Source organism: Mastigoproctus giganteus, chromosome 2 (genome assembly GCF_048544385.1).
Source record: "Mastigoproctus giganteus isolate SK-2022 chromosome 2, ASM4854438v1, whole genome shotgun sequence".
NCBI lineage: Eukaryota > Metazoa > Arthropoda > Arachnida > Uropygi > Thelyphonidae > Mastigoproctus > Mastigoproctus giganteus.
In genome coordinates this window covers 119,718,888-119,738,066 of record NC_143576.1, presented here as the reverse complement: position 1 = coordinate 119,738,066, position 19,179 = coordinate 119,718,888, and the positions used below count along the sequence as shown (strand labels likewise).

The 19,179-nt window shown below is 37.0% G+C and overlaps 1 protein-coding gene across 2 annotated transcripts in view; it reads right to left on the bottom strand.

The window, feature by feature from the left end:
• Positions 1-14,517, bottom strand: part of LOC150089527 (zinc finger CCCH-type with G patch domain-containing protein-like) — a 183,747-nt gene extending 169,230 nt beyond the window's left edge. For both annotated transcript variants that reach the window (XM_090368646.1, XM_090368647.1), the window contains exons 1-2: positions 14,346-14,517; positions 8,265-8,367 (exon numbers count right to left, since the gene is read on the bottom strand). In XM_090368646.1, the coding sequence (XP_090224772.1) occupies positions 8,265-8,367; positions 14,346-14,399 (157 nt within the window). In that variant the 5' untranslated portion in view covers positions 14,400-14,517. The remainder of the gene's footprint in view (positions 1-8,264; positions 8,368-14,345) is intronic.
• Between the last annotated feature and the right edge of the window lie 4,662 nt (positions 14,518-19,179).

Here is a 19,179-nt window from a genome sequence, read left to right as displayed (position 1 = left end):
TTTCATTTTCCATTTGTAGAACATAAACATAATGTTTTTTATAAAAGTTAAAATATATGTTAATTTGCATTACTGTATAGTAAACGTGGTAATCTTCAAAGTTTTATGAAACATGCAAATTTTGCACAGAGCAAAGTAATTCAAACCGAAGTGGATAATTTTTTTCTTTTTGCATAAAGTAATTATTTTAGTTTTGCATTTTTTAAATTACCTTGATGCGTGACATGTACAAAATTGATTATATATTATGTTGAATGCAAATTTCTTTGTTCTATATAAAAGGAAATAAAAATAATGATCATAATATTTACATGACATTTATTAATTTTGATACCCAAAAAGGATCCAGACTACCACCCCTTTAGAACATAAATTACATTTTTCACTAATATGGACTACAAAAAAATTAACTGGTTTCCCCTAGTTAGTCCAAAAAGTCCCCAGGGAACCACTGAACAATACAATTACTTTTGGTCCCAGGCTATTATAGCCTTGTTTTCATATATAATTCCAGAATATGAATGTTCAAATGTTATTATAATTGTATATAAATAAATAAATAATCTTTTATTGCATACAATCTGATATAGCCAACAGTGTGACAGTGTAAATTGTCACATATGTGTGACAATTTAAGAGTAAATAAAAATACACTTAGTAATATAACAATAAGAAAATTAGTGTGTTATAAAAACAATTATGATAATGGCAAATTATGATAATGTAATTCAAAATATGTTGATAATTTCTGGAAAAGATAGAACATAAATAAAAGGTAAAGTACAAGTTATTTACATACAAATTATAATTATAAAATATACACAAAGAATCAATACCAATCACAACCCAACACAATTGCTTAGCATACAAATAATAATGCTCAGCAGAACCAATCAGCAGTATATAATACAAAATCACCAAGATTTTTCATCTGAAAAGCAGATGGAAAATCTTGCAGTCCTTATCAGTACCTATGAGTTTTCCAAATAACAGCTTGTACATTATATGGCCAGTAGATACTACTGAGACAGTTCATCGTACATCATCACAGTTTGGTGGAAAAGAAAAAGGCACACAGTCTGGCACCCCTCAGTTTCACGGCCTGCATGATACCTCAAAGCACTGTATTTTGATGAGCAATGTTTGAACACTGATTAGTTATCATTATTTGGTTAGAGGTCAGCATAGAGATATTATGTTTTCAAATGCTACAAGTATGGTGGGGACTTACTATTGTAAGACACAGTCTTACAAACATCTAATTCTCGGAATAAGAATAGCTGGCAGAATTAAAATAATTACTAACAAAGAACAACAATTCAGAAATATTTCAGATAGTGGGAGAAGGTCAAATTAAAAGAATCAAAAACAATAGACAAAGCAAAGTAAGGTAAATTTAAAAGATGCACAAGGTAGTAGTCAATTAATTTAATCCCGCTATTGTACTGCCACTTAAAGACACTGCATTTAATCATTTTGAGAAGGGTTTGGCTCGACCTTGTTCAAAGAATATTGTCAGCAGGGAGTCCAATGGGGTAGATGATAAGATTCCGTGAAAGAAAAACAAGGTTGCGAGAAGTAAAGTGTGAGAGAAATAAATTTAAGATAACACAGTGATTGGGCCTGTATAAATTAGTTAGGCAGGAACATGTAAATTAGAGGGAAGTATATAGGGTTTTTGCACACAAAGAAAAGAAGAGATGTAGTTATAAAATTGAGAAATGAAGTAAAGTGAATGAGTGCAGAGAGAGAGCAGTAAGGATGTAAAGAATCTTGTGTTGCAAGTGAGGCATAAATAAGGAAAAGAAAAGGCACAAATCTATGTAAAAAGGGAATGGGCGAAGATGCTCCTATCCAACGAAGAAAAATTCTGCTCCAGAGAGCTATCCCTGGAAGGAAGAGTGCTGAAAGTAAGTCACCAAGTCTTTTAGGATAGATTGTACAATGAAAAAAAAAAATTAATATGGAGAAATGTTAATGAATAAGATTAGTGTAAGAATATCAATATATAGGACGAGAAAAATGTCATGAGAACAGCTCAGATAAAGTGTTTATAAGTAAAAATAAATAACTGTTAATGATAGTAAATGAAAAAGAAATTTGATAAACTTCTGGTGTCCACTTCCCTATAGAATTCCTCATGTGTGAATGTAGATGCAAAATACTTATTCAGTTTGTCAGTAACCTTAGTAGGATCATCAACAGTTGAATCATTGAAATAAGTGGACCAATGTGATTCATGTCATATAGTCAGCAAGCCTTTCAAATAATTATAAAAAAGTGCCATTTAAATTATACTCTCAGTAAAATTTGTTGGAACCACACTATGTTGGAACCACACACACACACACACACACAAATTGGGTTTTTATGGTAATAATGATACAAAATTAAGAAATTAACAAATTATCAGAGAAGGGTTTCAGAGAAGAAGTTCAGACAAAATGTCTCTCTCTTAAAGCACCAGTCAGTGAAAGCAACAATTATTCTATCTGAACATTAATTCAATGATCTCTGAATCAGTGTTCGCTGATTCAAAGAACAGTGAAAGATCAATTTAATGATTGGCGATTGATGATCATTAAAAACTGTGATAATTACAGAAATTAAGTTCTAAATGAAAGTCAAAATCTATGCCAAAATAATAATAAACAAAAAAAAAAAAATTAAACCAATTCTACAAAGATAGGCTTAGACAAGGGCAAAACTGATTTTACAGAGTAGTGGTATAGGGATTGAAACTTTGGTAGAAAATTTTTAATTCCTGTCTTATGATTTTTGCAAGTGGATTGCCAGTTTCCTCTCTGAGCATTCATTGCATGTGATAGATGGATCTCCATTTTCTAGCTTTTCAACTAATGCTGTACCTCCCCCAAGGTTCTGCTCTTTCACCCACTCATTTCCCACTGAAAATTAATGACCTCCTTTCAGTGACTGAAAATCCTGCTCACAGTTTTACTGATGATATACAGTACATTTCACCTTCCATTTCAGAAATCCTGCTCACCACAAACAACTACAACTTTGCAAATATCCGCAACCAATAACTCTGTTGCTCTTCAGGTAATTCTCCAGTGCTAAAAAAAAAATTTTTAACTTCGATCCTTCTAAAGCCCAATCCCATCTTATTTCTCACAAAAAAAAAAAAAAAAGCTAATCCCATGCTTGTCATGAATAAGAACACAATAAGAATGTTTTTTACTGGGAGATAATTCTGCCTCCTATAATCTTAATTGGAATAAGCATGTCAGAAATGATGCTTGCTCTACATCAAATACTAGATTTTCTCTTTGGCTCTTGCTGTTACTTTCATTCTAAACAGCTGCTAACTCTGAACAAATCACATAGAACCTATGTGATTTATCTACAACATTTTCTAAAAGAAAGACATCTGCCTGTGTGGTGAGAGGGAAGCCTGCACAGTTTATCTTGACCTCAGACAGCAGCTCCTCCTCCAGATCAGCCTTCCAGCCTTTGATCACCTCATTCCCTAATTAGCATTAGTAGAGGCATATGAGACAAGAAAGCAAACTTATGCAGCATCAGCCAGAAAAAAAAAAAAAAAACTTCCAATTCACCCCTCCATTCGTTCGAAATAACTGTCCAGCTGAGTCTTAAATTTATTTAGGCTATCAACTTCCACAACAAGGATTAGAAGTCTGTTCCACCAACCAACTACCCGCTGGCTAAAGGCAAATTTCCGGACATCTACGCTACATCTGTCTTTCCTCAATTTGAATTTATGCCTTCTCAGGTGATTATTCTGAGCAAGAGGCAGAATCCCAACAGCACTGAGCATGCTCAAACCATTCAAGGCTTTATACACCTCTATCAGTTCACCTCGCTGGTGCCTAGTCTCCAGACACTGTAATTTGCAAGACTTAAGCCTTTCTTCATAAGAGCAACCCTTTGTTCCATTCACTAATCTTGTTGTCCTCTGTACTCATTCCAGCAGCTGTACATCCTTGAAATGAGGCCTCCAGACCTGTACACAGTACTCAAGGTGTGGCCTGACCATTGCCTTATACAAGGGAATAATCACCTCCTTATCCCTGCTAGAAAAATTCCTGTATATCATTGATAAGACACCATGAGCTACTCTTACAGCCCGTCTGCACTGCTCAGAGAACTTCATATCTGCCTGCACAATTACCCCCAGGTCCCTTTCATTCTCTACCACTGTCAGTGTAGTACCACAGAGTTGATACGTTGCTCTGGGATTGCTGTTTCCCATATGTAGTACTTTACATTTGTCAATGTTAAACTTCATTTACCACCTCTCAGCCCATCTGCTCAACCTTTCCAGATCCTGTTGCAGCAGCATAGCATCAGTAGTGTCCTTAACAACCCTGCCAACTTTTGTATTGTCTGCAAACTTGGATATTAAGCTTGATATACCATCATCAATATTATTTATAAATATAGAAAACAATAATGGACCTAACACTGAACCCTGAAGGACTCCACTGATAATGTTAGTCCACGATGAGCAGTGTCCATTGATTACCACTCTGTCTTCTCCCCCTCAACCACCCCTTTATCCATAGCAGCAATTTGCCTACAATGCCACACTGCTCCAATTTGTGCAGCAGTCTTCCATGTGCAGCAGTATCAAAAGCCTTTCTAAGATTCAAGTATATAATATCAAAGTTATTCCCTGCATCCAGTTCTTTTGTGACTGCATCATAGTATCCAATCCAATTGGTCAGGCAAGACTTCCCCTTAACAAAACCATGCTGTGTCCGAGCTATAGCTGAAGTCTTGTCTAGATGATCCTGCAGTGCTTCTTTAACCAGTGCCTCCATCAATTTTTCGGGAACAGAAGTTAAACTCACAGGTCTATAATTACTTGTGTCAGCCTTTGATCCTCCTTTGTGAATTAGGGTCACATTTGCACATCTCCAGTCTATGGGTTCCTCCCCTGGGTCCAAGGAAGCTCTCATAATTATGGCTAAGGGTTTGCTTACTTCCTTTGCTGCCTCCTGTAATATAACTGGATAGATCCCATCCACCCCAGGTGCCTTTCTTGTGTTTATCTTCAACAATTTCTCCTCCACTTTACTCTCAGTTATTACAAGATTATCTAGCTTACTGCCAGAGTTGAATACACCTCTGGCATTCCCCTCGCCGAATAACTCCTCATGTGTGAATGTCGGTGCAAAATATTCATTTATTTTGTTAGCTACCTGAGCAGGATCATCAACAGTTAAACCATGGATATCAAGTGGACCAATCTGATTCATCCCCTTCCTTCTAGAATTTACATAAGTAAAGAACTCTTTGCTGTTTTTCTTTGCATCCCTTGCCAAAGATTTCTCGTAATCTGCTTTCGCCTGCCTAACCTCCTTTGTAACTTGGTTTTAGTTCAACTTATATCTATCATAGTCTTCTGTGTCACGTGTTAATTTATATGTATCCCAAGCATTTTTCTTCTCTGCCATATGTCTCATTATGTCTCATTAGTGAACAATATTTCTTAGTTGGTATGTAAAGCCTAGTAGCTTCCAAGATAAGTTCTTTGAATGCTTCCCATTTTGAATTTGCTGTTGGTAACATCATCAGTTGGTCCCACTGTATAGAATTTAAATACTGTCTCAGACCATCGTAGTCGCCTTTATGAAAGCAATAACCCTTCCCTTTACCCCTGATGGCAGTTACCTCTGAGTAAATCCCACTTCAGCACATTGTGATCACTGCCACCTAGTGGTTCCTCTATTTGCAGATTCTTAATGAATGAAGAATCCTACTGATAATCAAATCAAGAGTATTACTCCCTCTAGTTGCCTCCCGAACATGCTGATGTAGAAAACAATCATCCAATAAATCCACAAAAGCCTTGCTAGTGTGTGAGTGACTAACCCACAAATTTCAGTCAATATCTGGGAAATTAAAATTCCCCATTATAAGACTCTCTGATTTACTGGCCCACTCTATTTCCCTGTACAGTTTCTTATTATACTCATCAGAGTCATTAGGCCTATAGCACACTCCTACTCTCAATTTTGATCTCCCAGTGCTTATGTTACACCAAACTGACTCGACACTGCACTGTCCAGCGATGTCGACTGGCTTCACTTCCTTGGATTTTATGTTTCTTAACTAATAGCATAACCCCTCCTCCCTTCCTATCCTTTCTGTAGACATTGTACTCCCCAAATTCCAGTTCTGCATTCCTTATATCTGTGTGACATGTCTCTGATATCCCAACAATATCTGCCTTTGATGCTTTGAGCAATACCTCAAATTCATCAAATTTATTTATCAAACTCCTAGAATTGGTGTACACGCAAGTATACATGCACCTGTTCTTTTTCTTGGCTACCCTAACACACCCACGTGTTTACTTGTACCGCAATGACTCTCAGCAGTCTCTGAAATATCCTGCATCTTGTTTTCCAGGCTTCTGCTCATTCCAATAGAAGCAGTGCAAGAATCACTTTCACCTCGACCAGTGGCTACTGTTAATCTATTAGTCCTTGTATCCCCCCAAGCTAGCAGTTTTCTGACCCACCTAACACTGCCTCGATAGCATCAGCAAATATTCTTGCACCCTTCTATTTAAGTGTATCCCATCCCTGTAGAAGCAGTCCCTTCTGTTGACAAGTACAGACCAGGCTGAAAAAAATTCTACCCCTTGAGCCTTGCACAATCTTTCCAGGGCCGAATTGATCGACAAGGCTCTCGTCATATACTCCCTCCTATCATGTCTGGGCAGAATTGCAGACACTTTCAAATTCAACCCTAATTCATGGCTTTTTTTCAACAGTGACCTGTACTTGTTAAGTAATTCTGCCGGTCTGTAATTGGCATTGGCATTAAGTAATTGGCAACAACAAAGCATTCAATGCCTTCATACAATTTTGTACCACTCTGTTCAAGTGTAGAAGAAATCTTCTGGCTGCTGCTCCCACTCCTGAGGTCCCACCAGCTCCAGATTAGACCACCTTTGTCTGAACCCTGTTCTCTCAGGTGCTTAAACTCAACTTCATGATAACCCTTTGGGGTTGAATCTCTTGCTGATGCCACTGTGCTGGAGTGGGATTTCCCCATGCAGGCCCCTTCCTTGTGCTTGCACTCTCCTCTTTGGGCAGGGTTGCCTTCTTCTGTTGTCTTCTGGCACTCACCCCTGTCGTTCTCACTCTCCTGTCCTTGAGTGTTCTCCCACTAGTGGCCTCTGATTTCCTACTTGCCTGAGGGACCTCTCCTCGTGGTCCCCTCTTTCCACTTCCCCAACTTCTTTTCCTGGGTCCTCTCCCTCCTTCCTAGGCAAGAGAGGTTCACCCCGAGAGGCATCCCTCTACTAACCTGGCCCGGCTCCTCATGCCATGGATGGATGCTGGAATGCCCCTTCCTGGTGGGGGACCTTCCAGTAACTAAGACATCAGATGAACAACACTGTTCTCATAATACCTACACTATTTGCATCCTCATCTGGCCTTTGTAGTTTCTGCTTCTTCACAGTGACAATTTTACGTGGTTTTGTGGGGGGGGGACACCACTGGTACCACTGACTGATACATACTATGTCCACTTTTTAAAAGAACTAAACATAAAATTTCATGAAAACCTGATCCACTGGTAGTCAAGTTGTTAAGCACAGACAAATGGACAGACAGGCAAACATGGCAAAAACAATTGGTCAGACATTCCCAAAGTGTGGAAAGCACCCCCCCCCCACCCCTGGCAAGGCACATTGGTTTTTTTGGGGTACCTCTTTTCATGAAGCACTTTTTTAATGAGATATGGACAAACTATCCCACTAATCCAGCTATGAAGTGATTTTTTTTATTTATTTCTATGAATCATATTTTATTTCTTTGAGATTAAATGTACTGAAATATATATTCATTTATCAAAGTATGTATAATCATAGCTAAATTTAATGTCAAATATGTTTATTTCCACTTGTTCTGGAATTTTGGGGGGGCCATGAATTTATGAAAATTTTTAAGGGGTTCAAGTGAAAGTTTAGGAATCATTGCAATAGGTGTTTAAGAGTGTTTGTGCATACACCTAAAAATGTGTCATATTTCAATTTTACCCAAATCAAGGAGATAATACATAAAGTACATTAAAAAATGTCAAGTGAGGTAAGTGCAATAAAGTGAAAACAATTATTTTTTATATATTATTAATTAATTAGTAATAAATTAATTGGTTATGTACTTCTATTAATTACAGAAAATGGAAAATCATCTTGGATGCACTTGAAATTCAGCACAAATACATACATTTCCTAACTATTTTTTTTCTGATTAACTTACCTTTAGTAAGTCTTATTACTTCTTCAAGGTTCGTCTTCAGCTCCAATAGATCAGCTCTATCATTATCATGTGCTCCTTGCAGAGCATTTTCAACAGCAACTAGCTGTAATATCATGAAAAATATTTAATTACATGAAAATTAGTGAGCATAAAAATCCATAGCATAATTTAAGTAAAATGAATTTCCCCGCAACTTAGCTTGCATAGCTATATTTAAGCATAGAGGTATCACAGATGCCTCTACATTTAAATATGGCTATGTAAGATCCACATGTCTTTCCAAAATAGCTCTTGAACCTATATAACTTTGCAAGCTTTCTTCAGATGTCTGACATTTTCCCTTATATATACACATCCAAACACAGCAAACCATCTAAAATAGGCTTCTTCAATTTTACTTTTAAGGAGTACAGTTCCAAACTTTAAAATTGGGGGAACTTATGTTTCTAAGCTCAGCTTTGTTATTATCTTTAACTATTCTGACAAGGTCATTTGTAGAGCCAAAACTCATATTAATATACCTTATATTAATATCAGCAACCAAAATGATAAAATATTAATATAAAATAGCATCTGTGTGGAATTTCTTTTGAAACTGTTTAACCTATAAGGATTATACCTTTTAAATACAGTCCTTTCCTGCCTTTTTGCCTGTATACCACTTCCTGAGTGAAGACTGAAAATGTCCACACATTCTCCATATTTAAATTTTTAGTGTCAAACATTCTGATTTTTAGTACCAAAAGGTAGATTTTCTGGTTTTATGAGTTCTAAATGTCTTATGATTTCTTATAATGGTTTTAATTAAGATTCAAGTCAATTCAAAACACAATCAAGTCCACACAGATGCCATTTTACATTAATATTTAATAATTTTGCTTATTGATATTAATATAAGGAAGCTCCAGCTGTACAACTATTTAAGTTAAATAGTTGTACAATTTATCTTAAATAGTTTTACTAAATAAAATTTTAACTATTCTGACAAAGTCAGAATAGTTTAAAAAATTATCTTCTGGCTTAAATTTTTTAACTATTCTGACAAAGTCAGAATAGTTAAAAAAGTTCCCAAACTTATAACAATCTGATTGCATATCCTGTCTATCCTAGACAGTCCTTCTATCTTTCTAAGAAATTTCATCTCATTTCTACTGATTGAAGAAGAAAATAATGCTTGGTAACGAGTAGACATGATTTGCAGCTGTGTTAACATGAAATGCATACTGACAAACATTATAAGGTCAGAGTTGTTTGTTATTTGGTTTTCAGGAGCATTAGCAACTAAGGCCATATTGCTCCAGGGATATGTGGTGGTCATTCCCTGACCTTTCCGCATCCTCCGTATTTGGTGGTCACGGGCTCGAATCCCGGTCTAATCAAGAAGCGTGTGCGGCACACTGTTGCTCCTGCCCACCTGGCTACGGAGGCTTTTTTTTTGGTAGTTGTTGGCACATAGGCTTCTGTGGCCATAATGCACCTCCCAAGGTTTTTGCAGTACTTTGATCCAAGCCCGAGGGGGTATTCGAACCCACGACCTTTGGGTTGCCAGGCAGGCACTTTACCCACCTGGCTAGCCCGGTCGGCGCTACGGAGGCGCCACGAGGTCCGAGGGCAAGTTAGTATTAGTAACAGCAAATGATACAAGAAAGGAAACTTATACATAATCAACAAAAAAAAAAAAAAAAAACTTCCCACATCATCTATCCAAATTCCACAACACCAGATAGAAGTTCGTTGCAACAATCGATTATCTTCTAGCTGAAAGCAAATTTCCACATCTATCCTGCAATCATATTCACTTAACTTACATTTATGCCTTTTTGTGTTCTTGGAGCAATTCTTATAGTGTGTATCTTATACACACCTCTTACCCCTGTTGACATCCTACAGTGTAAGAATAAAATTTATTTATTAAAACTAATAACTTAGTCTTCTTAAAATTATGTCATGAATCTTCAAAATATTAAAAAATGGAAAATTAAGCCAACTTTAATTTTTAGTGATTTAATATCATCAGAGAAAATATTACAATATTATATTCTTTATTTCTAAACACGTGTGGAACATCACAGAGATATATACAGTAGTGTAGTTTCCATATCTTTATGTACAATTTTGTTAACTTACAGCACTTTCCTGCTTTTAACCACATTTCTGTACAAGTTCAATAAAAACCCAATGGTTTTGTAGGGTCAGAATTAAAAAAATTTCAACTGTACAAATGTTACAACTGCCAAATTCATATGAGCTGCTGAGTTCATTAGAGCTGTTTGGTGATTCATTGTAACAACCAAAACAAAATTATGCACGTCACAGTTCATACTTAATTCTTTAATGACAACTTGTATCACACTAGAATTGTATATTACAGTGCAATGTGTTCAAACATAACAGATTGTGCAGGTTCCAGTTCCTTACTCTGGCCAAAATGTAGTAGGTAATAATACTTTTGCAATACTAAAATGATTTATTCTTTGAAATCACTTGGAATACAAAAATGTAATACAAAAAAGTAATACATGTACAAATATAGTACTGCAAGTTTTCAGTTATTGACTGCCTCTCCATTTAACTAAGCATGAAATGCATTTCCAGGCATAATTTGAGTGTCAAATTTGAAAAATCCACAATTTACTGGTTCACTGATGGACACTAATTTATATGATTACACTGCCATACTTTTTTTTTTTTTTTTTTGCTAAATAAAATTTGCATACATTTTGTTAGGTATAAGTCTGCTTATTCTTATTTTTTTACCATTCAAAATTCCCTGGCCATTTTTTTAAAAATTCAGATGGCCATAGCTCTATAACCATTCAGAATATGTTTACTTGACTTTTCTTTTTTTTTTATTATGCAAAAAGTGAAACTGCACAATTTTTGGATGCAGATTCCAAATCTTCAATTGATTTTGCTCTATCATGTAAATTTTTTTTCAAATACAAAAAATAAAAATTTATTATCTAAAGCAAAAATGTGTGAAAAAAATTGTGGGATGTATTCTAGAATTCAAATAAGAAAAAAAAGAGCATCACATAAGTATCCAATTATGAAGAGTTATAGATCTATAGCTGTTTGAATTTCAAAACATTTTTTGGAGAACTAAATAGTAAAAAAATAATAAAAATCAAATAAGAATATTGTCTTATATTGTCTGCTTATTCTTATTATTTGTCTACTTATTTATTCTTATTACTATTCAAAACTATTTTTTAAAATTCAAATGACCATAGCTCCATAACTATTCAGAATTGGGTGCATGTTTCCTTTTCTATTTTGGACACTAGAATATATCCAGGAATCGTGCAATTGTGTCAAATGCACTATGTTTGTATAACCTGTACTGGCTTCAAAGTAATCCCATACAATTTTGTTGCTGGATTCTGTAATGGATTTAGCAACTGCAGGTTCATTATAGCCAAAAAAGAAAAATATGCAGGCTTATATAGCAAGAGCTAAAAAAAAAAAAAAACTACATAGTTCACTCATCTGTACCCTCCAAGAATTTGTCTAGTTCTTCCTTGAATTTATTCACCCCATCCACTTCCACAACAACAAATGGAAGCCTGTTCCAACAATCAACCACCCCGCTGGCTGAAAGCAAATTTCCACACATCTGTCCTGCAACCATGCATCCTCAACTTGAATTTATACCCCTTCATGTGTGTAGTCTTAGCAACTGGAAGAATGCCATTAACATTCAGCTTACTCAATCCATTCAAGGCTTTAAACACCTCAATCAGATCTCCCTGCAGATGCCTAGTCTCAAGATGCTGCAATTTGCAAAACTGAAGCCTTTCTAAGTAAGAGAACCCTTTTGTTCCCTTCACCAGTCTGGTTGCCCTTCTCTGCACCCATTCCAGCAGATTTAAATCCTTTCTAAAATGAGGCCTCCAGACCTGTAGTACTCAAGATGCAATCTAACCATGGCCTTATATAAAGGGTTAATCACCTCCTTATCTTTGCCAGCAAAGTTTCTGTATATCGTTGACAAAAACCCTGCGAATTCTCCGGGTAGCATGTCAGCACTGCTGAGAGAATTTCATGTCTGACTACACAATTATCCCTCAGATCTTTTTCATTCTCCACTACCCTGAGTGTAGTACCACACAGTTATTATTATTAGCTATATGGTGCAAGGAAGCCTGAGGCTTATGCTGCACCGGCCAAAAAAAAAATTCCCCGAGTTAGCCTGAGAGGGAGTCAGAAGTAGAAGGGAATCACCAAGAAAGAGAAGAATGATGATATCCAGTTCAGGACCCTAGGTGTGCCAAGTCATACTCACCAGATGTGAGCCCCCTTGGGGTTAATTGATAAGTTAATCTGGGGTTACTGCTACCCATATGCAGTACCTTGCATTTGTCAAGTTTTTTTTTTTTTTGCTGTGTTTTTTTTAGTTCATACAACCTACAAATTGACCTGTGAACACACACCAATATAGACATAATACATTTATGGTTATGAGGCAAAGCTTAGGGGTCATTAATAATACTTTATACAAATATATCATCTTTCCCAAAATATCACTTCTCCCCACACAATCCCCGCTATATTCCAATATACAGTGCACCTTTGTAATTGGCTGTCAGAATGGGGGAAAGAAGTGATTGACAGGTTGTGACTTAGCCCGATGACTGCATTCCCCTCTTCGTTTAGGCGGACGTCGTGTGACATGACGTCACTGGAGCACTGAATGTGAAATTTGTTGCATATACTGTACTTTCATTTGAATGCTGGTTTCTGTTCTGTTCAGTGCTTTGCTGTTCGTTTGCTGGTGTTAATGTTACTTGCCATGTGGTCCTGAGTTTCTGTGTCGTTATCCCGTTCCATCCTGCAGGTAAACTGTTTCTTTGTTTTTTGCTGCCGTCACCTTTTCTTATTGTTTTTTTATTTCTTAGGTGCTTTTTGTTTTTTGTCTGTGTTTTTTTTTTTTTTGCCTTTGTTCAGTTCCGAGGGAGCGAGAATGTTGCGTATTAACCTAGTATTGTGCAAAAAAAAAAATTTTATGTTGCTGTTTTGTGGTTATGCAAAAAGCAATTTTATTGTTCGTTGCACGTGTTAATTGACTTTCGTTTCTGTTTAGTGAAAAAATGTTAGGTTTTTATGACTTCGGCAGGGATTCAAGCTAAAATTGGTCGTTGGACAAGAAACAATTATAACAGGCATCATGTTTTTAATGGGCTTTCATTTGTGTTTAGAAAGATGGTTAGGTTTTTACATGACTTCAGGAGGGATTCAAGCAAAAACCGGTTGTTGGACAAAAAAAAATTAATAATGGGAGTCATGTTTTTCGACTTTCATTTGTGTTTAGTGAAAAATGGTTGTTTTAGGTTACCTTTTTACGCAACTTCAACTTCGGGAGTTATTTAGTGAAAATTGGTCGTTTACCGCATCTCATTAGTTTGTTTCGTTTTGAAAAAAAAAATTTACTGTATTATTTTTCGCCATACTGTTATGTCGCGTGACATTTGCCACGTGCAGTCGTCGAGAAGAAGGGTGGGAACACAGTTAGTGGGCGGAGTTACGAACCGTACGTCACTGCTTTTTCCCCTCTTCTTCTCGACGTGATTTTCAAAGAGGCACCGTGTTCTGGAGATTACCTCTTTTACTATTGAAATGCCAAAATAATTCATCAGTTGGGGGGAGGGACTTCAGATCAGAAACCCATGACTTATAATTCTATCCTCTTCCCCTTTCGGTATTTTACCAAATAACTAGCGTATGCAGTTAAAGGACACCCTGTAGATATTCCATACATATTTAAATGTTTAATTCAGAATTTCTTAACATTATCAGATTTATACACGACGAACCCCCAAAATATGTAAGTAGAGATTTTTATTCTCACAATAAACAGGCAAGCTCACAAGCCATGGCACATGCTAAATCTGGAACTGTTTATTAATTAATAAACAGTTCCAGATTATTATTATTATTATTAATAAATCCAGACAAGGAATAACGCCAGGGTTTCCAAACACTACAGTTAATACCGTATCACCGATTCTCCTAATTCTATATGAATATCGCAAGTTATCTAAAAGTGGATTAGCTTGAAATGTAAAGTTGTTAAATCATTACCTGGGCGGCATAAGCGCAGAGTGAGCTTTCCATTGCCGCATCTTCGTCATTCATCTTCCTCGTTCAGTACAGCAACCTTTTAATCTGTATACCTCCACTTTCAACTACAATGATAACAAAAATAAAAGGTACGAAAACCACATACAGTATGGATCAAACTCAACACAGTAAACATTTCGCGAAGTTTACCACGGTAACAACAATGCGCCACCTAGGGTGAGATGTCTTAAAGTGTCTAATAGTAAACCATTAAATGTGCTGCAATAAAATTTAGATTCATTTAGCAATGCTGCATTCAAAAATTTCGATTTCTAGTATAAAATGGAACAGAACCATTTGAAAACTATTATCTTTTTACAAAGCATCACTGAAATAACTTTGATCATTTAGGTTACAGTTATTATTATGTTTTTTTTTTTATTGTTATTTATACGGTAGTGTAGTAGTAGAAGTAACAGCAAATGATGCAAGAAAGCAAGCTTATATAGCATAAGCGGCTACGCCAAAAACAAACCTAAACAGTTACGCTTCAAGATTTATTTATTATTATTATTATTATTTATTAGCCACATGGTACAAGGAAGCCTGAGGCTTATGCTGCACTAGCCAAGAAAAAGCCAACCTCAGAGAGAGAGAGAGAGAGAGAGAGAGGAGTCACCAAGAAAGAAGAGAAGAATGGTGATATCTAGCTCAGGACCCTGGGTTTGCCAAGCCCATTCTCAACAGATGTGAACCGCAGGGATTATTTTGTCCAGTTTTTCCTTGAATTTATTCAACCCATCCATTTCAGAAACAAAAGACCTAGATCTATTCCAACAATAGACCACCCACTAGCTAAGGGCAAACTTCCACACATCATCCTGAACTTTAATTTATGCCCCTCCATGTGTGTAGTCACAGCAAGTGGAAGAATGCCATGTTAATGGCATTCTTCCACTTGCTGAGACTACACACACATGGAGGGGCTGAGACTACTGGCAGAGGTCGAAGTGATTCTTGTACTGCTTCTATTGAAATGCAATTGAACAGCAGTCTGGAAAGCAAGGCAATGCGGATATCCAGGACTGCTGGGAGTCATTGTGGAACGAGTAAATACATGGGCTGTGTTAGGGTAACTAAGAGTAGAAACAGATGCATGTATACTTGTATGCACACCAATGCTATGAGTATAGTTAATAAATTCGATGAGCTTGAAGTGCTAGTCAAGACTTCAAAGGCAGATATTGTTGGGATATCGGAGACGTGGTGTCACACACACACATAAGCAGGGCACAATTGGAATTTGGCGATTACAATGTGTACAGAAAGGATAGACAGGATAGGAAGGGAAGAGGGGTTATGCTGTTAGTTAAGACACATATAAAACCTAAGGAAGTGCATCCAATTGAAGTTGGTGGACAATGCAATGTTGAGTCTGTTTGGTGTGACATAAGCATTGGGAAAGGAAAAATGAGAGTAGGTGTATGTTATAGGCCAAATGATTCTAATGAGTATAATAACAACTGTGCATAGAAATAGAGTGGGCCAGAAAATCAGTGTCTTATAATGGGGGATTTTAATTTCCCAGAAATTGACTGGAATTTGTGGGTTGGTCACTCACACATTAGCAAGGCTTTTGTGGATTAATTGGATGATTGTTTTCTACAGCAGCATGTTCGGGAGGCAACTAGACGCAGTAATACTCTTGAACTGATTATCAGTAGTGATTCTTCAAGCATTAAAAATCTGCTGATGAAGAAACCACTAGGTGGCAGTGATCACAGTGTGCTGAAGTGGGATTTACACAAAGAGGTAACAACCATCAGGGGTAAAGGGCAATGTTGATGTAACCCAGTGGTCAGGAACGGGAGTGCATAGCATGTGTTCTTTGAGTGGACTAGGGTTCAAACCCGTGACTACTAAATACGATAAATATTTGTATTGATGATTTATTGTAAACTCTACTGACTTGGTTGTCATGCCGGAGTAAAAACAGAAAAAAAAATTTTTTTTTTACTTCTTCTGGTTAAATTACTTCTTTAACCAGTGATTCCATTATTTTCCCAAGGCAAACAACTTTGTAATTACTTATGTCGCCTATTGATCCCCTTTTAAGAGTTGGGGATACATTCGAACATCTCCAGTCCATAGGGACCTTTCCTAAATTCAAAGATGTGGTAATGCATTTTTGCAAACGCCACAATTAAACCATTAAACGCTCCATAATACTGCCTCCTGAAATAGGCGACCTGGAAGTGACATCTCCCATCACAGCAGCACACAAATTCATATTACTATTATATTAGGGTCACCTGTAATTTAATTCCTCTACTCATATGTGTTTGTAAATTGCGTGTGTTCTCTGGTCGAGTTGCCTGTTTTCCTGGATGAAAGAACCCAGTTTCTGGGGAAAGAAACTTTGCTATCTACGCCTGAGCCCGATTAACTGACCCCACAGAGTGAAAAAAAAAGCCCATTAAAGTACCTTGCGTCAATGACGGGATTCGAACCTGGACCTTTTCCACCCGGTGTAGGGAGGACGATGATAATACCACTGTGCTACCGCGGAGACCACAGCAGCACAAAAAAACTAAACTATTATATTTAGGCCACCTGAATAATTAAATTCATCTGCCGTGCTATGTCTGTTAATTTCGTGTGATCTATGGTCGATTTCTCTGTTTGCTGGACGAAAAACCACAGTTTCTGAGGGGAAAACCTTGCTATCTGCGCCTGAGACCGACTAACTCAGACACTGAGCGAAAAAGTCCATTAAAGTTCCTCGCGTCATCGAAGGGATTCGAACACGGGCCTTTTCCACCTGGTGTGTGGAGAACGGTGATACCACTGTGCTATCCGCGCAGACAACCACAGCAGCACACAACACCAATGGTCAAAGCGCTGAAGTTGACCAAGTTTTTAGCCATAATGGATAAAATCAGACTCAATTTACAGACAAAATAAATATATGGGTAGTTGTAATAATTTATGGGGGACCCTAATATCATAATTTGTTTTTTTTTGCAGGTTGAATTTCGATTCGTCAGAAAAGATGACAGTGTCCCATTGCTCTTTTGTCCATGAAAGATGCGTTTTAGCCCAATCAAGTCGCTTCTCCCATATTTGTTGGGTCAATATAGGCTTCTTCTTGGGCCGATAGGCATGCAGACCACATTCCGAAAGCAGTCTTTGGATAGTTGGTGCATTTGTTTCAACACCATCTCAGTGTCCAGTTTTAGATCAGAAGCACTAGAATGGCGATTACGAAGTTTCAAATATCGATCTTGGGAAAGCGCAGTCACTCTCTTACACCTGCCCCAGGTCTTCTCTTCACATCGCCGGTTTCACGCTTAAATTTTTGCACCCGGGATGCTATTGACTGGTGACAGCCTATTTTATCAGTGATAGCATGCATAGAAAGCCCTTCCTGGGACAGAGCAACAGCTAGCTACACTTTTTTTTCTTAGTGTCAACTGAACATATGGAGCCATGCTTACACCTCCGCAAAACAGGATACTAATGAGCATGTATACCTTTCCAACGCCATATTTATAGAAGCGGCTGATGCAATAGAAGCGTTATCTGATGCAATACCTTTGCTTTGCGACAAACAAAATGACTGTAATAAAAAAATATCTTGTATGGTTCATTACAAATGTTACTTTTTTTTTAAGGTGATGCAGTTTTTTTTGTCCGCCATTGTATATAATGACAATGATTTTAAAAGATTTACAGCATGTTGTAAATTCGAATTTTTATTTTGAAGATTTTCAAAGTCGTTCGCAAAAATATTTTCTCTTCCACTTTCAATTATTAACATAGCCTGTGAGAAACATTAGCTGCATTTCGCTGCTAGTTGACGAACGCAGGTGACCAGCCTTAAGTGGTCACCTGCGTTCTTCGTGGGAACAGCCTTAAGCATAAGGCTGTCAGGGGCACTGGTTCCATACAAGGAAGCCTTTACTTTTTCAATTAACTCATGTTCCGCAGGCTGTTCCTGTTATAGCGTATGCGCTTACCCATGTGCTGCTAGTTCAGTCTTGCCGTCAATCGAAGCTCTCCGTGAATTATTCAACTGTCGGTAAGAACGCACGCTAATATGTGTATCCAGAAAACCTGGGTTTCATATGATAGTCCAGTAGTTTGAATTAGGACAAATCTCGCACCCTCAAGACTCACTCAGATTGACACTGAGAGCAAGCTCGCAGCATCGAAGATTTCGCTGTGATTTCATTCAAAAACTTTCTTCGTAATTGGATCTTTGAGCGCCGCTTAACTATGGTTCATAATCTACTCAGTGAATTATGTGTAGCAGAGAAATGTCACTAGGCAAAATGATCAACAAAACAAAGTTTATTACACATATAAGTCATACAAATAGTTACAATAGAACGGGTCAAAGTTTTAGTATAATTCGCAATTGATTGTTCGGAAACTAACTGAATAGCAGGTATAATCTTGCTGCTACTAGTATTACAATTTTACAGTGTTCTTCGTGTTGGCACTTCCACCATTACTCTCACGAGTACTCACAATGGCTGGTGTACAACTATTCTACTGCCAGAATAGGGAAGTATGTCAACTAAACAATTACAATTAGTATTTTTGACAACTAGGTCATTAAGTCTCATTACCTGTTAAATTCTAATTACTAAAAGTAGATAAACAATTGTCAGAATGTATCTACGAGAAAGTGACCATTTGGTCATCCCGGAGTATAAACAGAAAATTTATTTATTTTAAGGGAGGTCAGTGGGTACGGATAAATTAAAGGGGGGGGGGAGTAGGATTAAGTTTGAGTGGTCGGGTTTGGTTTGTTCTAAAAAAGGAGGCTAGTTAACTTACCAACAAATCG